The following is a 25,461-nucleotide window of genomic DNA, read 5'->3' as shown; positions in this document are numbered from 1 at the left end:
TCAGGAACCACAAGACAGAGAAACCAGTAGGAGAACACTTCAATCTCCCAGGACATTCTATACAAGATCTCAAAGCAGCTGTTTTATTACAGAAAAAATTCAGGAACAGACTAGAAAGAGAAGTTTCTGAATTGGAATTCATTATCAAGCTTAAAACCATGGAGCCACCTGGGATGAACAAAGACATTGGATTCTTATCTCATTATGCATGATCAAGCTTTCTTTAGCGCCTCAGCCCTTGCTTTCCCCCCGCAGGACCAATTGCAGTCATCAGCAGTATATTGGTAATGTGTCTTGCTTTTCCTCAGAAAGTAGATCAGATTCATTAAAGCTTATGAGTATTCTGAAACCTTTCTGATTATCTATCACTTTGCTGAAGACATTCCTTGTTTACATATGAAGCAGTTAAGATATGGATTTGCCAATTCCCCCATGAAAATTCCATCTTAAGCCACAGGAAAAATGAATGGGTGAAAATAGTAGTTTGCATTTTGGGGCAAATTGCAGTTTCAGGGGAACAAATTTTATGGAGGAAATGGCATCTCTCTCTCTCTCTCTCTCTCTCTCTCTCTCTCTCTCTCTCTCTCTCTCTCTCTCTCTCTGTGTGTGTGTGTGTGTGTGTGTTTGTTTGTATGTATGTATGTATGTATGTATGTATGTAAGGATTAACTCCCCTACCCTCTCCAATCCAGATCAGGACTCTGTAGTTGTGGGTTTGTTTGTTTTTTTAAAAAATAAGGCTTTAAAGTAATAGAAATACAACCACAGCTTTTCCAGAATAGAGTTTCATGCTTTCTGTTAAAGTACACATAAAGTACAAATCAGATCTAAGGAAGGTGCATGCACATTAATTTCTTAGCAACATAGCCCATCTCAGATTATGGTGGTTACGGTCTACCTCAGGGGTCAGGAACTTTTTCAGCAGGGGGCCCTCAGACCTTGTGGAGGGGCCGGACTATATTGGGGGGGGGATGAACAAATTCCTATGCCCCACAAATAACCCAGAGATGCATTTTAAATAAAAGGACACATTCTACTCATGTAAAAACATGCTGATTCCCGGACCGTCCATGGGCCAGATTTAGAAGGCGAATGGGCCGGATCCGGCCCCCAGACCTTAGTTTGCCTACCCATGGTCTACCTACCTCCTCCTGCTGCTGCTGCAGCAGCAGCCTTCAGTATAATTTGAAGGAGGGAGTGATTTGCCAGACACCCTTTGCTTGAAAAGTAATCTACAGTGTTGGCAACCAGCTGTATTTCTCAAGCAATTACAGGTGTTCCTATTGGCTTTCTTGTAGCTACGATTATAGTACCACGCAGTCCTTAAAATATTGGAGGAGTAAAATCAGTTTTGAAGATTTTAAGCAAATAATTTCCCACTTGGTCTGTGCTTTCCCATGTGTTGGCAGGTTGCCCCCTTTCTAAGCTAGCTAAGGCAGGGAGAAGAAACTGCTCTATCAGTTATACCCATCTGCCACCAACAGAATAATGCTGACTTGCACTTGGCTTGGCCAGTCTCTTGTGCTCTTGAAAATTGCTGGGTGGGAGGATAGGGAGCTAGTTAAAAAACAATGCTGCCAATCCTAAAGCAATTCATGGGCTCTTCCCAAGACTCCAGGCATATCTGATTTATTTTATGACTTCACAACATCATGGTATAAGCTTCTTGAATGCATTTTATTATGATCCTGGCAATACTTGTGCAACCTTTTCTTTTGTAATCTGACCTGTCTGTTTTCAAAATGAAGGCCTTGTGTGCAACTCTAGTTGCTCAGCAATTCTATGTTTGTTGACCACTTTAACCTCTAGCATGTGGATGTGTAAAAGGAACTGGTATAGTTAAAAACTGGAATATTAATATTCATTTTCCATCTCATAGGATGATGTCATTTTAGGCACACTGTAGGATACTAATAGTGCTGGAGAGGTTAACGTTCCAAGAAGTAGAAAGATGTGTGAATGCATTGCATAGTTCCAAGAACTTGATGTATTTTTTTCCAGTATTCAAAATCATTAGCGCTCTTCTGAGTTTCCTTGCAAATGGATAGCTTTGGAGATCATGGGATGTCAGCCATAGTACCAAATAACAGCAAGATTTAGTGGGATGTCTACCTTTTTTTACAGGGTTCCTTTAGCTATGTTGTTACATTTTGAGCCCTGATTTCAAAAGGCTTCTGAGACAGGCCTCTGTGGTTCCCAACGGAGAAATGCAAAATTTTCATTTCATTTGAGGAAACACAAAATCCGCCCCTCAACCAAGAATGATTGTTCCTTCTTTATTAGCTTCCTGAAGCCTAAATTATACCTGCTTCTATTACACCTCTATGAGGTCAGCTTTGTGGGCTAAGCTGTTATGCAAAGCAGCTTCTGGCACAGCTCTGGTGATTTCTGGTAGGCCAGCGTAATCAAGGGTTTGGTTAATAATAATAATAATAGGCTAACTATAATTTTTTATTTATACCCCGTCCTTCCCGGTTTAGAAACCGTGCTCAGGGCGGCTAACAACAAATATGAAACATTGATTAAAACAACTTAAAAAACAGCATAAAATACAACTTTAGTTTAGCATCGCCAGGGCTAACTGGTCAAGTTAGTCCTGCTAAGGCTAGCAAAGAGACCAGGGAAGAATTTTAATGTGGAGACCCAGAAAGGTTTCTTCATAAAAAAAAAGGGAAGGGAAAAAGGAAAAGGGGATCAGGCTAAATTGAAGGCCAGGCGGAATAACTCTGTCTTACAGGCCCCATGGAAGGAGATCAAGTCCCGCCGGGCCCTAGTCTCATGGGACAGAGCATTCCACCGGGTTGGTGCCATCACTGAAAAGGCCCTGGCCCTTGTGGAGGATAATCTGGCTTCTTTAGGGCCTGGGACCCTTAAGCTGTTATTATTCGTGGACCTTAGAGTACTCTGCGTGGCATACCAGGAGAGGTGGTCCCCTAAGTACGAGGGTCCTAGGCCGCAGGTTAAGATTGTTGCAGACACAAACAGCTTGCCAAATGAAGTTGTCTGTAATGTGGTTATGTACCGATCAGCAACCCACATAGGCAAGCCGCCTGTTTGGACCAGGCCATACAACCACCAGGTATTAAGGAAAATTTTTACTTGCATAGGCCCTGATGTGAGTCTGGATTAAAGACTCATATCATCTCTAGAAGAAACAATACAGTACTACCGTAGTAAACATAATACCTGAAACCTGAGCATAAAATGTTGCTTTTTATTGATCGGGTCCCTGCTACATCTACCCTAGTATTAGATGCTTTCGGGGCAGTAACTCTGCAGGGCCATCAGACAAGGGCCTTTTCCAGCATTGCTGTCTAATCTCATTTCAACTGGAAGCTGAACCCAGGACCTTGTGGATGTAAAGCATTGTTCTGTGATTCAGTATATGCCACTAAATATCAGTTGCTGGTGAAAAACAGCATTAAGGGGGGGGGTTACCCTAAAGAGGAATATTAATAGGAACACAGCCTGTATCACTAGGAGTTAGAAGTGGTAAATCTGCCTCACATTTTAAATTTTCTACTCAGTATTTATTGACATAATGGCTTTATAAAATTGAGATATACAGCTACAGTTTGTATTTGAAGCTGTCTATTTTTATTATAGGTGAATAGCACTTTAACTTATGAAATACTTTAAAAAAGCTAGAGAGCAATTTCTGTTTAGTTAACATTACAAAAGTACAACAGCAACACCTTTTTGAGGACTTGGCATTCCTGGCAAACATGTGGTCAAAATTACGCCCTTGTCTGTATCTCGGAAACTTGTATTTTATTTAGTGCATAGTTTCAAAATGACCTGCGTCAAGTTCAGAGGAAGATGTAACTTGAACAATATGCAAGTAGATTCTTTATGCATGTGGGATAACAGATGTGTTTCTCCTGGAGATATTTGAAGGGTTTCCTGGCTTGTCTCATTTGATCTGTTGAAATAAATGCCGTTTTGTCTGGTGAATGACATGTTCTATCTTAAGTATATCGTGCAGAGTTCTGCTGGCATCATCTCTGGTTCCTGACCCCTTTTGAATGTGTTGCTCAATTTGTTGGAGGCTGGTGTAGTGTATCATAAGAAAAGTCAAGGAAAACCATTCCTTTAATTGTACGCTTATATTGCAAAAATGTTTAATTTAAACTTTTAACAGTAAGGATTAGCTGCCTTTAGAGAACACCCTCCCTTCCTGGGTTGCAACAGGAAACCACCTTTAAGGATTAGCTGCTTCATTTCTGTATCTAGAGCGACTAAGTCCTATTTGAGTATTATCCCCTTCTCCCTAACAGAGCTCTCGGGTAAAATGGCTTCGTAGTTTGAAACTGAAATCCTGAGAGTTTGCACAGCTTTTGGTCAAAACATATTCAGTGGAAGGGAAACACTTTCCAAAAAGTGTCTAATTTCCACAGATGTGGAAAGTATTATTATGGCTAGTGCCTAACGGTAGAATCTCACAACACACATACTTAGCAATCCTTGCCAAGGCTCTGATCTAAAGGCAATCTAAGGCCAATGGGGATTGTTCCCATTGGCTTTGTCGCCATTTAGCTGTAATTTTGGGAAGGCAGCCGGGTACTGTTTGGCAAAGTATTAAGGTAACTGTGGCTAATATAACCAGTACTGAGCAACACCTCCTTAGCCATCATATGCTTTTAGAAAAGGTCTATCGAGCATGGTTACAGTGCTTGTAGAAGGCGTTATAGAAAGTGCAAGCCCCAAGAGGCGAGTGTGATCACCACCTTGCCTAGAGTTTCTCACTCTGCATGGTTTATCATGCACATCTATGCTTTTTGATAGCACCTATATTTATATAAATATATCTACAGAAATGCCTTTATATAAATACGTATCTGTACCTCTTACTGGTGTTCTTACATCATACAGTATTGGTAAACAATAAGATGATTTTTACAGCAGATTGGCCTCTCAAGGTAACTTTATAGCAATTCGTACTACAGAAAACATTAGTAAGGGAAAACAGCCATGCAGTGTAGAAGTAGGAAAAAACTTGCAGTAATGGACAAGAAACCAAATTTCCCACAGTGATACATATGGTCTCTTCAAAGCCACTCAGAACTAGCCCTTTGATAAATGAATTGCATGAACATCCCTACCATAATGATGTCAGCATGCATACCTCTCTCGGTTCTTATTCTAACCTGTTGACCTAAGTGATCAAAATTAGGAATGCATGATCTTCTATAGCTCATTTAAATAGGTGTGTCTGGCACTTATACTGCGAGAATCCATGGGTCTTGCTATTTTGTGTATCTTCTCTTTCTACTGTCAAGATACAAAAATTTCTTATGCAAATACCTTTCTCTCAACTATACTGTAGTGCAGTTGGTAGGTGGGCAGGCCTTTTTCACTGGGATTCATAGTAACTTTCATTGATTTTTTCATACTTTCCCAGGAGTTGGTCACCTCCATGAAGTATGAGCAGTTAATGATTAATTTGCACAATCAATAGATTAGGTAATGGTTTTGAGGGGGGGAATAAATATTTGGCTGTGACCCTAAACACACTTAGTAGGGAGTAAAACTCATTGACTTTGTTGGGTAAAACATGCATAGGATTGTGCTGTTCATTGATCTAAAAGTTAAAATTGTCATATATGACACGACAAGGTGGTTCTCTAGTAAATATGCATCTTGATATTTATTTTAAAATATTTTTTTTCTATTAAAAGGTAACATAATTTCAGTGCAAGTTATATAATATTGAGGACATATTCTGTAGTTTTACTTTCACTATATATTTCAGTATTCCATCAAGCAGGATTTTATTTGATAACTATACAAATTAAAACTAGGCATCACAATTCAAGAAGGACGGTTGACAAATGGGAAAGAATTCAGTGGAGACCCAGAGAAATGACAAGCAGTCTTCTCTAACCTGATGCCCTCAAGGTGTTTTGAACTACAAATCTCATCATTCCTGACCATTGGCCATGTTGGCAGGGGCTGATGGAAGCTGGAGTCCAACAACATCAGGAGAATGTTGGAGAAGACGTGTCTAGAGGGCAAGTGAGGAGGAGTTGCAGGAAGCGTGGAGCTTTTCCTACGACCAAAAAGATTTAATGGAAATGTTGACAGTTATCTAACATGAAAAAGGGTGTTAGGAAAAAGAGGGAAAAGCTTTTGTTTACTCTCTGCTGCGGAAAAGGCAATAAGCAAATTGGCTTAAGCTGCAGGACGAAAGGCTCACAGTGGATATTAAACATTTACTTGTCATAAGAGCAGTTTAGTTGTGTGAAAAACAGCCTGAGATAGTTGTAGAATCTTTCACCTTCAAAACTTCAAGGAAGAGCAGGAAGCAACTTAGTGTGTGTCCAGACTGTGCTCACCGTGTCTGTATGTCCAGATTCCAGTTTATTTATTTAGCAAGATTTATATACCACTTCACTGTTAAAAAAACCCTCTACGTAGTTTACAAAAAGAATGTAACATTAAAATTAGCAATAAAAACAATTAAAAACAAGAATAAAAAAACATTCAAAAGAAAATTAAAATCAGCAATAAGCCAAAAAGGGGTTAAAGCACATGTGAACTTTTTTTTGCTGCTGCATCACACTGTTTAGGCATGTGGTCTACAAAGAGCCCTAGAGCCTTTTCACATGTACTGCTGGCAAGCCAGATGCCCCCATCTTATATTTGTGCAGCTGTTTCTTTCTGCCCGAGTGTAGAACCTTGCATTTATCCCAACTGAAATTCATTTTGTTAGTTTTGGCCCAGTTCTCCAATCTGTTAAGGTCATCTTGAATCCCACCTCTGGCATTAGCTTATGGCATTATTGGCCAGTAGGGCAAGAGGGCATTGCAAACTTGTCCCTCGTCTGTTAGTATTCCCTGTATGTGTGTCCAATTATCTCTGCCTCCTTGCTACCTACCCTGCCTTGCAAATAATTTTGGAGTATATATGAAAGTCAAAATTACTGCTGTTGCTAAATAAATAAGCAAAAATGAAATCTTCCAACAATGCCTGATCAGTATAACTTGGTTCTGATTGTGGAAACTGGGTTTCTGGGATACAGAATTTTGATTTGGGAGTGAAGTGTAGTGAGAATCTAATTTAATAAAGTGAAACAAACCCATTTAAATTGGGTTCACAATCCCAAAAACTCAGATTGGCATTTGTAACCCATCTTTTTGCAGTGGAGTGAGGAAAACCACAGTCAAGATTATTTTGTAAAATGTTAAATTTCATCAGTATCAGGGACTTAAACCTGTTCAGCAGCTCTCTTGAAAAGCTTCAGATTGCAAAACCCAAGCATTCCAAATCTTGCACTCTTTTATCATCCTTATGTATCTGTATCCCCCACTTTATCAGAACAAAGCTCATCTTATGTGCTGTCTGTCATGTCCAGAATCCAAAATTCAAAAGAACAGAAGAGGCCCTGTTAATGTTGCTTCTGAACAATCTGCCCTGCTACATCTAACCTATGGCTTTACTGGAAACATCTGGACATCGCTTTTGTTGTTTAAAGCCTTTGAGAAGCCCTGCCTTACTTGAATGGTGACCCTTTGGTGAAAAGAATGCATTGGGCCCACAGAATGAAGGAAGATATAAAACAGATTCAAAACTCTTTGGGGGCCAACCTTGCTAGTTACTTACAACTTGTGAAGTTAAAACTTATTGTATTGTACTACATATATGTAGTTCTTAATTAGACAGATGTATTCTTGGCAAAACAGATAACAAATTAATTGAAGTAGAGATGAATTGGGGTGGGTTGTTATGGGAGCTTTCAATCTCTGTCCATAGCTGTTGGGTTAGGGTGAACTTGGGTTGAGAAGTCTCTTAAACCCAGCAGGATGGGGATGGGGAGTCCAGTGATTAAAGGATGTAGTATGTGCATCTAGGGGCAGAGTCAAAGGAAAACACTCTGTTAATCCAAGGCAGGTTCTTGGGACTACCTGGGCCACCTCCCTCACTGGCTTGCTCCATGCCCTCTTTGCGTGCCTGGAGAGATGTATTGCCCTGGCCCACCCCAGCTACGGAAGGCATATGTCTGATAGTTAAGTCTTTACTGACAAAAGAAGCGCTTGCATCAACTCTTACGGTGCTCAGAATGCACATGTGCACACATGCCACTGAGCAACAGTCCTCCGCAGATCTGCGCCCTGTGGAGCAGTTGTAGCAACAGTGAGACCTCACCCCGTCTGCCAGCTTATATACCCTCCCCTGATGGTTGTGTGCCTACAACCTGAGACTTCTGCACGGAAGTCGTCACTACTCTTCCTGCTTCAAGCCCTTCCTGGTTTTAGGGTTAGGGTGGGGGGATTGTCTTCTAGAAGGCAAGCTGGCTCACTGCGGGACAGCTGCAAGGGTAATTCTGGCCATACACAATTTACACCTATAAGCACAACCCTTGGAACCAAGCCCTCATATTATGATGCGAGTATACACATTTATGTGGAGAAACTTGTCCTTGTGAATTGTCTGTCAAACTTGGCAGCATCATGTGCAACTATTCTAGTGGAGAATGACACTTGGTAGGTGGGTAACCAGTAGTCACAACCTAGTATGCTTTCTAATATGGAAACTGGTTAGGATGACTTATTTGAAAGGAGGTGAGGCAACAGTTCTATACAGAGATGGTGGGAGTGATGCCTTGATCAAAAAAGGTGATGATGACCTTGAGCAATTGGTCTTAGATACTATTTCAGTGCTGTGAGTGAGTCTCCTGACCTGGTTACCTGCGTATAACTATCAGATGAGCATGACATACCTCCACCTGAGGCTTAGTTCCAGTGATATCAGATATAGGTAGAAATACACTGCCAGCCTTCCAGATGTCACTCCAGAATGTGTCCATGGGCATCTCAAATTGGTTCTATGTGATCTCTTAAGTCCTATAGAGCAAGCGGAAACATCTGTATGCACAAAAGAACAAATATATGTACCTAAAGACTATAAACACAGTTAAAGATGCGTTCATTTTTACTTGGGAACCCTAGTGTGATGCTAGAACTCAGCTAGCCCATGGTTTCCATATCTTTGAAATGCAGGTTACGATGCCTTCCTCCTGCATGCTTTCAATTGGCATTGAGAGGTTTAATCCATTATTGTGTGTAAAGGGCTTTAAGGCCCTGGGTTGGGTAGAAAGTGCTATTTAAGAGCTTAGTGGTGCTATTATTAAAGCAGTTTATGGAGCTTACAGTCATTGACTACAAGGCTGAAAACAAGGCTATACTCAGTGGCAAATTTCAGCTTGTCCAAGAAAGACTGGTCCTCCTGCTGTGCTGTTATCTGCCTGGCATTGACTTGTTTTGAATATATGTACCTTACAAGAACTGTTGGAAATGAAACTAACTCTTTAAACACAGGGAACTTCAAGTTTCTTCAGGAAGCTTCCCCTTTTCTTAAATATAGCTGAGATCACACAATATCCTGACGAATCTTTTTCCAAGATGAACTGGGTAATGGCACATGGAGGTAAGTGCAAGTAGACATATTGGGTGAATTACAGAATTGCTGTAAGACTCCAAACTCCAAGCAAAAGATCCTGTGTTGCGGGTTAGTTCTCTAAAATCAGATATTCAGACAACATGACATTTATGGTAAAATCATTGTTGATTTTTTAAAGGAGTTTGATTATGGTATATTTTCTAGGTGGATGCTTGCAGTTGCAGACATTACATGTCTGTACACAACAACTGGGCTTAACATAGTGCAGTTGGAATTTAAATGTTCTCAGTTTGCATCCCCCCCCCCAGCTGCCAGGACAGAACTATATGGGAAGGCAACAAATCCGAGCATTTAGACATTAATATATCCCAATCCATGGAGGGAGAAGAAGCAGGAGATGCATTTTTTAAAGCAACATGGGTGAGGAGAGTAGACCCCTCCCAGCAATGTTTCATGCACAGCTTTAGTACAGGAAGTGTTTTTGGCAGGGAGAAAAGAGAGAGTGCCTGTGGAGAGGTAAAGAGTCTGTGGGTTACATAGTTTTACCCTTTTCACTCCTATCCTTTATTGCACCTGCATGTGTACTCACTGTGAAACCAGCTGGCCTGACTACTGGAGAATTTGGTTTGTCACATACTTTGGGAATCATACAGCCCTGCAAATGTCCAGTCTGTCTAGGGAAGGCAGCTGATGAAGAGATCCCTTTAATAGTGGTCATGCAAGCTACTCCTGCTGAAATGGCAGCATATTAGTTAAAGGTGCAGGAGTCCTGAGTCTCTTTTTCACCTGGCCAACCTAAGTGTTTACAACACATAGCATTCTTTTTGAGCCAAAGAGCCTTAGGTCCATATATTTTGTTTAGCTAGGCTTCATTTCCCCCCCAGTTGCTTTCTTCAAAGGGACTTCCAGAGGTGTGATTTCCTTAGTAATCTCAGTGCTTTTTACATGTAACCATTATGTTTATTGAGACATATGCTAGGCATCTAAGGCATATCTGCACAAGAGACTAAAGCTAGGGTCAGTCATTCCCTCATCCTAGGAAACTTAGCATTTTACTCGACTAACAATTTCCAGTAGACTTTGGGAGAGACTCTGATGGCTAAAGAGATATAAAACTGGTGTTTGATGGTTTTATATGCCTGTACAAGTCAGGTCAACTGTGCTGCTTGCTTTTAGTTCATTTCTACCATTCTAGAAATAGCTTTCAAACTGCTTTCATGACAGGTACTATTTCTTTAAGATATTGCCTATTTTACTACCAGGTTTTCAGCTACTATGCTGAGGAACCTATGGACCAATTCTCTGCACATTTACTTGGAATAGGTTCTCTAGGGGTTACTTCAAAATAAGTGTGAGTGGAATTGCCACTTAGAAAACACGTACCTGATGGGGGATAAATTCAATTTGTTTCCACTTAAAGGCAAGGCTACCTAATTTATACCCTAAAACACAGCCATCTTTTGAAATTCACACTTCTCTGAATTTTGCAATGCACAGAAATGCTTATAATCGCCGTAAAGTGTGCATATATTAGTGGAAATAATATACAAAATTGCATTAAATTAGAGGAAATTGTTTTGCAAAAATGTGATATCAGGGCAAATTGCATAGAAAAATGTGTATTAGGGGAAACACACTAAAATGCTGTTAAATTTTCATGAGGATTTTTTTTAATGCAAAGAACTGAAATGGAAAATGAGATAACCTGAAATTGAGATTCTCCCAGTCTCACTTTATGGTTAATAACACTGAACTCTGTGTCCTTACTTTTGAGAAATCATGCAACTTGCTTAGTCCAGAAGCACCCTAAGCCTCAGTTTCTGGTCTGTAAAAATGAGAATGACAATAATCTACCATAATGGTAGCAAGATAGCTGCTGTAACCAACAAGTAGAAATTAATGCACTGAAGGAATGTTGCCTATTTTCCATCCCATCTCAAATGACATCTAACTTTGTGGTGAGACAAAGGGAACCAATGCAAAGTTTCCCATTTTCCTGCCTGAAACTCAGGTGTTTGATTGGGAAAGAATGCATGAAGGGAGGCAGTCTAGAACTGGTAAATAGTATTGGGAGGAGGACCGAAGCTACACAGAACCACCACCAGCAGTGTGTATTCAATGGGCCTTTCCTTAGTTAAGAATAAATCCTATGTACAGTATTATAAGATAGGACATCCGGCAATATCACTAAGACTTAAATTGCCCTGTAACATCTTGAGAGTGTTTCCTCCTTCTGTCATGGTGTAGAATCATAACATATGTTTCTGATGCAGCTGGAGTATTTGCCACCACAAATGCCTACAACTCCCTCCTCGCTTCCCTCTGGATCATAGCTGCCAAGTTTTCCCTTTTCTCGCGAGGAAGCCTATTCAGCATAATGGAAAATCCCTTAAAAAAAGGGATAACTTGGCAGCTATGCTCTGGATTCTCATGTTCTGTTTACCATATGAATCTCCCACTTGTTTCAATTTCCATTCTACTTTTATAAAATAGCTCTTGAGTATAGAACATTGTCTTAAAAATGTGCAGTGTGCTTCCCATTTTATCTGCTTTTTTTCAAATTATTTTAAAGCTAACAGCTGTACTTTTTTCCTCTTTGGTCAATACTTGATTTGCTACTTCCTAATCTGCTGTTTCAGATTAGGCATGCAAGGATGTCATGGTTTAAAATTCATTTACAGTACTATTCAGCTGGGTAGTATTCAGCTAAAGGCTCATCCCCACTTACTTTTTGCCCTGTGCTTCCCAGGCACAGGCCCACACTTTCCCAGTCCTTGTCCAAGAGCTTTTTCTTTTTCTTTTTGCCCTGCCACTTTCCCCAGGAAACCCAATCTGCACCTTTGAATTGGAGCAAACAGCCATTCAGGTTTTCTGTGACTTGCTGTTATCTTTCATGGGGGAAGTGGCGGGGAAAAGAAAAGTGTTTGGACACAGACATGGAAAGCTTAGTAACATGGAGCAAAGTTACCATAAGTGTGGATGAGCCCTAAGTGTTATTTGGAATAGACCCATTGAAATGAATGAACATGACTAAGTAGGCCCATTAATTTCAGTGGATCTAATTTGCCCTATATGTAGAACTCAGTGGTTTAATCAACATTAATACATACAGTACATGTAATTTGCACTTAAAAATCCAGCAGTATCTTAACCACTTCAGGCTTGGCAGAGAGATATTAATAGTGGAGTTCTTATGCATGTCATTGTCTACTCAGAAGTAAGTCCTTGAGTTCAATAAAGCTTACTCCCAGGGAATACAATTACAACATAAGATTGTGCAAGAAACTACATTCTTTAGGAAGCCATGGGCAGTGTAGCCATACCTGCCATGGTTTCCAATTAGAAAAACAGAGAATGAGTTCTGTTGCTCTTCAGCCCCATTGGGTATAACCAGCTTTGTTTACCTACATTTATTTGCATTTTTTAAAAAGTCTGTGCATGTGCAGCATTGTTAAAAAATAGTATCTAAAATTGAAAATTGGAGATGAAAAGAGTTGTGGCGCCTGATAGACTTGGCACAAGGCTACTTAAAATCAGCTGTGTCTCTGCCAAAGCACGGAATTGACAGGTATGTATAGCTGCATTCCTAGACTACAATTCTGCTCTCTGAAGAGTGATGGGGTCTGTGCACGAGACCACTAGATTCTTAGAAAGATTATAATACAGTACATACATCTGTATGTATAATAGTCGATTCCTAACAAGGTCCCTGAAATTGCACCAAAGACTACTTACTTGCTGCATTCTGAGTTTTTACGAACATGCTTTCAAGGCCCTTCCTACAACTTTTATTATTACTTGTCAGGTATATACTTCCTTTATTTTTTTGGAAAAAATAAATATATATTTCCACAAGCCTGTCACCCTAACACTGGCAGGATGTGTTATGGCGTTGCACATTCCTTACAGAGATGTTACTTGAAAGCAAGTTGTAAATTCTTCTGCTATAACTCCATAAAAACCTCTGAAGTGGTTAATAGTGTTGCAACTTGATTCTTCCTATCCCTTTAAATCCATGTATGAATCTGGCATGTTGAAGAACTGAGGAAAAATAATTGAGATTGTTGTGTCCCTTGATTCAGCAGCAGATTTATAGATAAAAGACAAATCTCCAGGTTTTACCTTGGCATCTCTAGTAGTAAATGTTCTTAATGACATTTTATATTGCAGTCCAGAGGGAGGAACAGAAGGTGGCTTTCTTGAGGTTGCACTGTAATAAACCACACAAGTTTTGCGAGGGGAGCCTTTCCTTGTTACTAATCCTAGTAGAGCTGTACAAAATAGAGCTTAGACGGACAATGCACCAGGTGGCAGTCATTTGACCTTACCTAAAGTAGTGCAACACTTAATTGTTCGGCTGATTAGCATAAAGAAGTGTGCTAAGAAGGGATTGCGGCAGAGAGAAGATGGGCATTTGGTATGCCTCAAAAAGAGAGTCTGGAATCGTTTACAATGTGTAGTATTGGGGTACTTTTTATGAGGTAAATGTTTAAAAGTGCACCTTTTAAGAATGATATATTTACTGGCAATCCTAATTGGGGAACGGATGCTGCTTTAAGAGTCAGAGGGTGGAGTGTCAGATTAGTAGATGTGAGGCAGGATGAAGTGCCCACCTCAGATGGCGGAAGTGTTGCCGTTCGTCTTCCCCACCCATGGACAGAGAAGCCTAGTGGGCAGCAATGCTCTGAGGAGCACCCTGACTCCCATCAAGTTCAGCAAGAGCTGGGCTGTGACAGTGTCAGAAGTGGGGGGGATGCAGTGGGAGAGCGGAAGGCGGCATTTCCCGTTTTGCCTTTGGTAGCTGAATGGGATGGGCCACCCCTCCAGATATCTTCTAATCTCAGAGCACTTGATTCCTTTGTGCTCTGCAGCTGAGCAGATTACGCTGGCTCTCTCAATAAGCCAAGGCAAGCTAAGGCTCCTCCTGTACCCTTACAGTTGTGTGGAAGTGGGAAATTTCTGAAAGCTGCATGCAGCTTGTCATACAGAGGTGAGTAAAGCTAAATCAGTTGAAATGCTTTTGTCTTTCCCATTGTTAAAGGTACCGTTATTCTTGTCACTTTACACCCTTGTGGGTAACCAGGATAATAAAATTTCTAGCAACATTTTTGCTGAGTTTTCTAATACATGTTTGGGCCAAGCAGGGACTTAACTGAATTTTGTTATCAACATTTTAAAATGTGAAATACAGTAGTTACATATATACAAGCAACAACCAGTGTGCTCTTCTTTTCCATTATTAAGGAAGAATTCAAAACAGCAAAAATCCACATTGCAGTGCTGTGGAATGAAGCCTATTATTATTATTATTATTATTATTATTATTATTAAAGCTGTGAACACTGGATGCATCTAAGTTCCCTCTTTCACTTCTTTTTCTGACTGGGGCAAAGGAAACCTAATGTAATCAAACAGCTATGTAGGAAGCCGACAGTACATATTTACCTCCTGCCACAAATTTATGGTGAGAGCAGCTAGTTATGACTTAATCTTTTCGTTTCCTGCCTTTATTTCTGCAAGTAGAGAGTCAGAAAGTGAGGGGAGGGTGTGAAGGCAGTGGGGCTGGGCTGCAGAATTTGTAAGGATCTGTGTTCTTTTTAGAAAGGATTATGTTGTACATCTGTATTTTTTAATCTTTTTGTGTGGATGTTATGCCATATTCAGCATTGTAATTATAGCTAATGTAGCTTTTGCTTGAAGACAGGGTTATCTAAAGAGCTGCTGTGAGGAAATAATCTGCTATTTAAAGAATGCCTAGTTCAGGGGTTGCCAGTCTGTTTGGAACAGTGGGCATACTGTATTATGAATTTTGTGAAGGTGGGAGCGGTTGTCACAAAATAGCTGCTTTGGGGTGGGAGTTGTGTCCACAACAAACAACACCCGCAACAACCGTATGCTTGTGATGGTCTCTCATCCTGGAGACCATTAACCAATCATGACAGGCAGGAGAAACGGCCAACAAGGGAAGAATGAGGATGGTAAATAGAAAATTTGAAGTTTTGCTGGCAGATAGGGCCTGGCTACGGAAGTAGCTAGGTATGCTTAGAGATTTGGTAGGCAGGATAAACCTGTTTAATCCTGAGGAAAAGGTCCCCAAAAGGGGATAGAGGTGCTTTTACAGGAAGAGTAAAAGTGGAAAGCCCCATTCTAGGAGGATATAATTTTGATAGTGTTGTGTATTGAGTCAAAGGATTTTATATCTGTATTATTATTGTCTGTATTTGCATTAGGATAAAGTAACTGCCTTTTGGTTCCAGAGGGTACAGCTACTATTGGTTCATTTAAGCTGCTGTATTTGGATCCTCTGTCTTATTGGTTTCCTCCAAAAGGCAGCACTGTGATTGCTTGTTATTGTTCCCTCCAAAATGTATCCCTTCCTAGCTAGTCCCCTGTCCCTATAAATGTAGCTTTCCTCTCCTCAGTCTTCAGTCTTGTTCACTTTAATAAAGAGCTGTTACTAGAGAACTGTCTCCAGCATGTTTTGTCAAGAGAGCTGAAATCACAAACCCCACGTTACAACAACTGGCGACGAAGGTGGGATCCGGAATGCTGAGGAGCGGTTAAACACAACCCTGCCTCAGAGTCCGGATTGCAGCTGAGAACAAGACTCACTGGCCAGCTGAGAAGACGACCCTGCCCGCTAGGACAATGGAGAGTCCAAGGGTATTGGAGCCCTTCCAGCCATCAGAGCCCCACACCTGGGAAGACTACGTCGAACGCTTCGAGTTCTTTGCAGTGGCTCAAGGGATCACCGATGCCAGCAAAAGAAGGGCCACATTCCTGAGCTACTGTGGGCCGAGACCTTCAAGCTGGCCAAGGCATTACTTGCTCCAGCGAAGCTGAGTGAGACATCTCTCAAAGATATTCTTGCCTGCCTAACAAGCCACTTGGCGCCTACTGAGACCAAGATGGCCCGGCGGATGGAGTTCCATAAGAGGCAGCAGCATGCTGGGGAGTCTGTATCCACATTTCTGGCTGAACTCCGGAAGCTCGCTCAGCACTGCGGCTTCCAAAATCTGGAAGAAACTCTCCTGGATCGGTTTATTGGTGGTCTGAGCAGCAAGAAAGCCAGAAGACGCATCGTGGCTAAAGAAGAGGTTACCCTTGCTTCAGCCTTGAAAGAGGCCACCGCCACGGAGAATTATGAAAGAGAGGAGCTTGATGCCAGTCGCAAGGCCACTAAGCCACAGATAGAAGTTGCGCATGCCATGGACGAGCTAGAGGCTACTCCGAGCCAGAGCCCAGTCCGTGGGGTCGAGTCGGTGCGTCAGGCCTGCACAGTGCACAGAGATCGCCGAGGCAGTTGCCCAGGTTGTGGCGGAAACCATGAAAGGAAGAGTTGTCGTTTCAGGGATGCTATCTGCCGGACGTGCGGAAAGACGGGTCACATCGCCAGGGTCTGTAGATCGGCGGCGTCGGGAGCGACAGGAGCACCTAGACTGGAGCATCGCAGACCGCCCACAGCAACTCGTTTTCTAAAGGACTGCCACTACGTAACGGAGATCAACGGGAGGGCCGTGCAGTTTCCAGCGCAAGGCAAGGCACACGTCAAGGTGAAGATTGAGGGTCAGCAGTGCGACATGGAGGTGGACTCCGGATCCGCATTCACCATCGTGTCGGACCAGACCGCGAAGACATTCTTTCCCAGGGGTAAGTTGCCCCCTCTGGAGCCCTTTCCGGCAACCTTGCAGTCGTACTCAGCAGGCCGCATCCATGTTATGGGAATGTGTGCCGTGAGAGTACAGTTCCGGGACAAACAGGCTGTACTCAAACTGGTGATTGCGAAGGGCAGTCGCCCCAGTCTCCTGGGCACTGACTGGTTCCCTGCCCTGGGACTGAGTATCTCAGGGCTTAATTCAATCCAAACCTGCCCTGAGATGAGTGAGGTATTATGCAAGGAATTTGCTGGTCTCTTTAATGGAAAACTGGGTTGTTATAAAGGGCCCCCAGTTGACTTCGAGTTGGACCCCGGGGTGGCTCCAATCCGACTCAAACCAAGGCGAGTGCCATTTGCACTGCAACCCAAGATCGAGGCAGAGCTGGATAAATTGGTCAAGCAGGGAGTTCTCTCACCCGTGGACTCTGCTAAGTGGGAGACTCCAATCGTCACGCCCCTTAAAGCAAATGGGGAAGTCAGGATATGTGCAGATTACAAATGTACTATCAATAAGGCACTCAGGGGAAACTCATACCCCATTCCAGTCGTATCACATCTGTTGGCTAAACTGGCTGGGGGCAAGGTGTTCGCCAAAATTGACCTGGCACAAGCTTACCAACAGCTGCCAGTAACCCCACAATCAGCGGAAGCACAGACTATTGTCACACATAAAGGGGCGTTCAGAGTTAACAGATTACAGTTCGGAGTTTGTGTGGCCCCAGGGATTTTTCAAGGGCTCATGGAACGCCTGTTAAGAGGTCTGCCGGGGGTCTTGCCATTTTTTGATGATGTTTTGATTGCTGGAAAAGACCCACAGGAACTGGTTGCGCGTGTCCGTGCAGTGTTGCTCAAGTTCAAGGAGGTGGGGTTGCAACTGAAAAAAGAAAAATGCAGTTTTGGGGTGCCAACTGTGGATTTCTTGGGGTTTAAAATTGATGCATCAGGCATCCACCCCACAGATGCTAAGATTAAGGCCATCATCGAGGCACCACGACCACAGAACAAGACGGAGTTGCAGTCATTCCTGGGACTTATTAACTTTTATCATTCGTTCTTACCCCAGAAAGCTTCGGTAGCTGAACCATTACATAGACTATTGCAGAAAAAGAATGTGTGGCGATGGGGGCGGGAGCAGCAGAAGGCTTTTGACTCCTTGCGAGGAATGCTGAGTAGCAGGAGCGTCCTTGCTCATTATGATGAGTCAAAGCCGCTGGTCCTGGCATGTGATGCCTCTCAATACGGTCTTGGGGCTGTGCTGAGTCATAGGGAACCGGATGGGTCGGAAAAGCCCATCTCTTTCTATTCCCGTACGTTGTCGCCCACAGAGCGCAACTATGCTCAAATTGATAAAGAGGCACTGGCTATTGTGTCCGGAATCAAAAGGTTCTATGATTATTTGTACGGTCGCCATTTCTCCATTGAAACGGACCACAAACCACTGTTAGGGTTGTTCAACCCAAACAAACAAACGCCACAAATTCTCTCCCCCAGAATGTTGCGTTGGTCAATATTCCTGAATGGGTTCCAGTACACCTTGACCCATGTGCCGGGGAAACAGTTGTGCCATGCTGATGCGCTGAGTCGATTGCCCCTTCCTGGCGGGAGCAATGAGGATCCTGCTCCGGCGGAGCACATTATGATGCTAGAAACACTTCCGGGGGCTCCTGTAACAGCTACGGATATAGCTGAGAAAACTAGGAAAGATGCTGTTCTCTCCCGTGTGCTCACTTGGGTGGGGAGGGGGTGGCCAGGTGGTCCGCATGAAGAAAAATTCAGGCCTTATGCGACAAGGCAGCACGAATTGTCCATGCATAAGGGTTGTCTCCTATGGGGAGATAGGGTGATAATCCCAGCACCACTGAGAAACAGGGTTCTTGAGACGCTTCACATGGGACACCCGGGAATGGTCAGGATGAAGTCGCTAGCCCGATGTTATGTGTGGTGGCCTGGAATGGACCAGAACATAGAACAATGGGTACGAACATGCAAGGCATGCCAAGAGGTGCGGCCAGAAGTGGCCAGAGCACCAGTCCACTGGTGGGAGCAGTCCAGGACTCCCTGGAGCCGGCTGCACATAGATTTTGCTGGGCCATTCCAAGGGAAGGTCTTTTTGGTTATCGTTGATGCATATTCCAAATGGTTAGAAGTGGCGATGGTCCCTAGCATGGCATCAGCTGCCGTAATCAAGGTGTTGAGGCAGCTGTTTGCTACCCACGGGTTACCTGAGACCATTGTATCAGATAATGGGGCAGCTTTTGTATCCCAAGAATTCAGGGCATTCTTGGCTGATAACTTTATAAGAGGGGTCACATCCGCGCCCTTTCACCCATCCTCCAATGGGCAGGCTGAGCGCATGGTAAGAACAGCCAAAGAATCCATTGCGCGCTTAATGGAGGGTAACTGGTCGGCTCGCATTGCGCGAATGTTATTTTTGCAGCATGCGACGCCGTGTACTGCGACGGGCAAGTCGCCAGCCGAGCTGCTCTTAGGTAGAAGACTGGTAACGGTGCTGGATTATGTCCACCCAGATAAAATGCCAAACCGTAATTCAAGAGCAACCCCCCAGGCTGAGACTGACACAACAAGGTATCTCGCCCCTGAAGATCTGGTCTGGGTGAGGAACTATTCACGAGGTCCGCGGTGGGTGGCCGGTGTGATCACCCGGGCTAGTGGACCTGTGTCCTATTATGTGACCTTGGAAAATGGGCAAGTTTGGAAGAGACATATAGATCAGCTGAGGCGCCGGGCGCTCAGCAGGGAGGAGTCAGATAATTCATCCCTGGCTAATGACGCACAGCTGCAAGACCAGAGTGAAAATGGTCCAGAGGTACAGTCACCCGGGGCTTCAGCAAATGAACCAGGGTCTGCTAGTCCTCATGATGACGAGGTACAGGTCGGGGACCCTGAGATGTCTGGGACTCCATCTGTTCCTGATGAAACCCCTATAGCAGCCCCTCCACCACAGGTAACACCCAATCCAGAACCTGCAACACCTGTTGTCAGGAGATCAGGTAGAAGTTGTAGGACCCCACAGTACCTGAGGGATTACGTCTGCTGTGCTCACTAGGGGGGGAGGGGTGTTGTGTATTGAGTCAAAGGATTTTATATCTGTATTATTATTGTCTGTATTTGCATTAGGATAAAGTAACTGCCTTTTGGTTCCAGAGGGTACAGCTACTATTGGTTCATTTAAGCTGCTGTATTTGGATCCTCTGTCTTATTGGTTTCCTCCAAAAGGCAGCACTGTGATTGCTTGGTATTGTTCCCTCCAAAATGTATCCCTTCCTAGCTAGTCCCCTGTCCCTATAAATGTAGCTTTCCTCTCCTCAGTCTTCAGTCTTGTTCACTTTAATAAAGAGCTGTTACTAGAGAACTGTCTCCAGCATGTTTTGTCAAGAGAGCTGAAATCACAAACCCCACGTCACAACAGATAGAAACACTTCTGTTGTGGATAATTAAAAGTAAAGTTCAACCTGAAACAGAATTTTTGACAGAAAATAAGTACTGTGCCTTTAATTGTGACACTTCCATGCTTTTTAACCCTCTTTGAGTACAGTTTTCATTTCCATCATGCCCCAGCTTTAATTTACACCTAGGTGAGGGAATAAGTCGTCACAGGGAGCTTCACTATCAAGAGTCCTTGTGGATTTATATTTTACCTTAACACATGTAGAGAATTCCTGAATTCTTTGTTGTTTTAGGCAGAGAATGACCAAGATTAAATCAACTCAGTCATGTTGCCCTGTTCCCATCTTCACTGAGTGTGTCACAATGCTTACTATGGGAGGTCAAATATAACAGAAACAATTACAGTCATACCTCGGTTTAAGTACGCCTCGGTTTGAGTAGTTTCAGTTTAAGTACTCTGCGGACCTGTCTGGAACGGATTAATCCACTTTCCATAACTTTCAATGGGAAAGTTCGCTTCAGGTTAAGTACGCTTCAGGTTGAGTACTCCACGGACCCGTCTGGAACAGATTAATCCACTTTCCATTACTTTCAATGGGAAAGTTTGCTTCAGGTTAAGTATGCTTCAGGTTAAGTACAGACTTCCGGAACCAAGTGTGTTTGTAAACCGAGGTACCACGGTATACCGTGAAATTCCCTGAAACGAGAAGTAATCGGATAAGATAAAAATATATAAGGAACTAAGGATTATCATAAAACTAATAGAAATAACTGATATAGAATTAATTTATGAAAACAATCAAAGCCTTGACGGGATGCCGACTACAACCTCGTTTCACTGCGATTAACAGTTTCCTCAGAAGGAAATTGAAAAAAACTATACTTTAAATAACCATCATTCAAAGATAAAGGGTGCGGAAACTCCGACTTAGCATACTCAAAGCCTGAAATGCAGGCAAAAAAGGGTTCAAATTAAACTATATAGCCTTCTGAAAAACTCAAAGACTGGGCTGTATAAACACCATTCACTGATAAAGGGTACGACAACTCTCTCTTTTTGCACTCTCAAGGCCTGAAACGCAGGCAAACAAGGGATTCTAATTAAGCTATACAGTATAGCAGGGGTCAGCAAACTTTTTCAGCAGGGGGCCGGTCCACTGTCCCTCAGACCTTGTGGTGGGCCGGACTATATTTTTTTTTTTGGGGGGGGGAAATGAACGAATTCCTTTGCCCCACAAATAACCCAGAGATGCATTTTAAATAAAAGGACACATTCTACTCATGTAAAAACATGGGCCGGATTCAGAAGGCGATTGGGCCGCATCCGGCCCCCGGGCTTTAGTTTGGGGACCCCTGCTATATAGCTTTCTGAAAAACTCAAAGTCTGGGCTGTGAGAGCTCTGTGAGCTAATGTTTGGCAAAGAATGCATTGTTTTCATTGAGTTTTTAAAGTTTCCCATGAGAATTGCCTGCTTTAGAACTGGAGGCATTACTTCAGTAGCACGTTTGAATCCTGTATTTGGGATTACTGACACCTTTTCCCTTACCAAAAGAAGCCATAGCAGAGGAGATGTAACTCTTCCGCCCCATACCATTTTCTTCCTGAAAATCAACACCCCCAGCTGCTGTTTATATCATTATTAAAATAACATCTAATTTGGCCAGTGAGGAGTAATTGTTCCTGATTTAAGACTACAAAATAGGAATAGTAGGAATAATAGCATAGTATAGAACTGTGGGGTCTCTTCAATTAATAAAGAAAACAGAGTAGCATTCCTTAGAAAGAAAAGAGGAATTGGAATACGAGACATGAGGCCTTTGGCAGTTCTCCACCTCACTTTACATCCGCCGTGATGGATATGCTGTCATGAAAGTGACTGCATTGCATATTTGGGGATGGCTAAACCTTGGAATATGATTTCTTAAGAAAAACAGACTTGGCAGAGTGGAAGACTGGAATATAAGCCTTCTCATGTGAAGTTCCACTCACCCTCTTACTTTAAAATTATGGACATGAGTATTCATTACAGAAAGCTCCAGAGTTTCTATCCACTAAAAGACACCTAAATGCTGTATTACTGATATTTCATCCATTGAAGGTCCTAGGGTGCTATGCTTATATCACTGTGCAGGTAGGCTTATGGATGAAAATATTTATCTTTCTCAGGTGTGGGTAAGGCACTGAATTTTTCAGTTAGCAGCTGGTGGGGGGAGGGTAGCAATTTTTTACCTAGATTTCAGAGCACTCATGGAGAACTTGAAAATGGAATCCAGGTGCCTTTATGCATTCCTTCCTGTAAGCCAGATTTTATCCCATTCCGGCATTCCAGCCTTTAGCTTGCTTGTCCTCACCCTAGTGTCACCTCTGTAATAACTTAGCATTAACAACCTATGATTGTGGAGCCCCTGGCATTCCTCACGACAAGGCATGCATTAGCTTGGAGAAAAGCATTGGAGCTATAGTTGTGTGTGTATGTGCACACTCCGATAGGGGGAAACAGAGGCTCTGATTGCTCAACTGCAAGGTTCTCTAGGTTTTGTGAAGGCACAGGACAGAATAGACTAGGCAATGTTTAGTAATTGTACTGTGACCTTTGAAAACAATTATATGTGTGAAAAAATCAAAGTGGATTGTCTACTTTTCTTGGGACAGTCTCATGAATGGGATCCAACTGTGATCTCAGACTTTTATTTTACTGGAAAAACAAGAAGGGAAATTAAGGTCCACATTTTTCCTCCCTCTGAACTAGTGCTTTTGTCCTTTCCCTAATAAATTGATAATTGCCTAGAACTGCACAAAGTTGTTGATGATGATTTTTTGTATTCGTGGCTATTGCCTTGTAAAAGTCAGCTGATGAGGACAGATGTGTCGCTTGCTGTTTCACATACATTTCTGAAAATATTGGACATGTAGCATGCCAGAGACCCCCACCTTTTCTTTTAATCGTTACATAAGTCTTGTCCATTAAAAATTCATCACTTATCCTTTTTAATGACGTTGTAGAGTACTGAGGTAGAAAAGAATTTTCAGCTCTTGTGGGAAACCTTCAAAGGGCCACATGTTAGTTGTGGCAAAATTGGGTGAAGCAATGAACATAAATGTTAAATTTGTACAGTAAGCTAATCTGTATACTCACACATCTCCTTCTAACTTCTGAGCAAGCAAGCAGGCAAGCAGGCAGGCAAGCAAGCAAGCTGAGTTATCAAAGTTCAAGGACACATTTGAGTTAGGCAAAAGCACACTGGAACAAGGCAGGGCTTGTGGGGCATAGCTGCCAAGTTTTCCCTTTTCTCGCGAGGAAGCCTATTCAGCATAAGGGAAAATCCCTTTAAAAAAGGGATAACTTGGCAGCTATGTGTGGGGGTGGTGACCTGAGAAGAGCTCTGAGGGCTAGACAGAGAGGCCTCAGGGGGCTAGATTTGGCCCCCATCCTTGATGTTGAAGTTCAGTACTGGATAAGGCCACATTCACACACCATACATTTAAAACACTGATATCATTTTTAAAAAGTTATGGTTTCCACCAAATAATTCTGGGAACTGAAGTTTGTTAATGGTGCTGAGGCCCCTATTCCCCTGACAGAGCTACAGTTCCCAGATTCCTTGTGAAGAGGGAGTGATTGTTAATCCATTCTGAGAACCATGAAAGAAGTTGCTAGAGGCACTCGGGGCAGTGGCCATTACATACCTGACTATAAAAAGAAAGTTCCATTGGTGTGTCTGCTTTGCTGGCATGTAGATATCCAGCTGCTTAGTTACCCAGGTGGCCAAAAAGCTTAATTTGTATTGCATGTTTTAAACATTTTAACCTCTGTTTTCCTTTTTTAAAAGAGATTCCTCCTGCTCTTATTGTGGAGAAAATCATCATCAAAAAATATTTTAGTAGCCGTTCTTCTAGTAGGCCTAGATTCCCCTGCTTGCAAAAGGCAAGAGAGCCTTGAAGTCAGTGCAGGGTTTAAGAATTGCATTACTAAAATATGGAAATAGCTGCTGCAAGACACTTGAGGGACCAACAAGTAGATAGATGCAGGGACTGAATGAGACTGAGAGCAACAAGAATAATAAGCAAGTCAGAGCAATGTTCAGTAGGGTCTAGAATTCATATTGGTGACGAGTAGTGCCACAGCAAGGTAAAAGCTCTATTTGATTGTGTGGAGATTTATAAGGGGATTCAGTGGCTGGTATGGAATCACTATGACTTTGACCTAGCAGATACTAAAAAATCACAGAGAAAAAATAACCTGCAGCTTTCCAAATGCAGCTGCATAGTTGTTTCTTTCCTGATGGTTGCCATCACATTTTGTAAAATCAGTTTATACAGAGTGAAAAGAAAAGGTGCAACTACTGTAGGCATAACTCTACGCTTTTGGTTCATTTCCCTTCCACATTGTGAGGCTTGCTGTTGCAAAATTGTTTATAGTACAGTTAATTCTTGTCTGTCCTGTCCTGGAAAAGCCATATAAATGGAGACAGTCCATTTAAAAAACCACACTTTTTGTCTAGACGATTGTATTTATTTATTACTGATGCAAGTAGTTTTCAGGTTGCTGGATTCCCCACCCCCCACCCCTTTCCCATTAAGCTCTTGTGGTTATTATTTCATAGTTGCTTTAGCTTGGTTATTCCTCCAGTTTTTCACACACAAGGAGGGATCAATTATTTTATGTGTGTGGTTTCTTTTTTAAAAAACTCTCATTGTTCTTGCAGCCAAGGGGTTTCCCGAGCAATGGTGTCCTTTTCCTATAGGTTTAATGTCATATTATTGGGCATAATTCTGCAAAAGTTGAGCATTTTTAATTTGCACTGATTTGGATGAAAGAGATTTAACACTTCAGTGTTCTGAGAAACAATTGACTGTTTTCAGCTTTTCTCCTACTTGCTTCTCCCTCTGAAATAAATAAGACTTGGGTATTTAATTTAATTTTCTTTGTGGTTTGACAGTGTCCCTATAGAAGTAATAACTGGCATTTGTACTTCCTTGTTTTTCATCTACTTTT

At 42.4% G+C, this 25,461-nt stretch overlaps 2 protein-coding genes across 4 annotated transcripts in view; both read left to right on the top strand.

Annotated features, from left to right (window-relative positions):
* MYLK (myosin light chain kinase) overlaps positions 1–25,461 on the top strand; it is a 185,879-nt gene that overhangs the window by 22,793 nt on the left and 137,625 nt on the right. The gene's annotated exons all lie outside the window — the stretch shown is intronic.
* Positions 636–25,453, top strand: LOC132592325 (uncharacterized protein K02A2.6-like). The gene has a single exon (XM_060275947.1). It carries the CDS (start codon positions 16,308–16,310, stop codon positions 20,121–20,123), a length of 3,816 nt encoding a protein of 1,271 aa, XP_060131930.1. The 5' UTR covers positions 636–16,307; the 3' UTR covers positions 20,124–25,453.

This window comes from Zootoca vivipara, chromosome 1 (assembly GCF_963506605.1).
Source record: "Zootoca vivipara chromosome 1, rZooViv1.1, whole genome shotgun sequence".
Taxonomy (NCBI): domain Eukaryota; kingdom Metazoa; phylum Chordata; class Lepidosauria; order Squamata; family Lacertidae; genus Zootoca; species Zootoca vivipara.
This window is presented reverse-complemented; position numbering and strand designations above follow the sequence as displayed.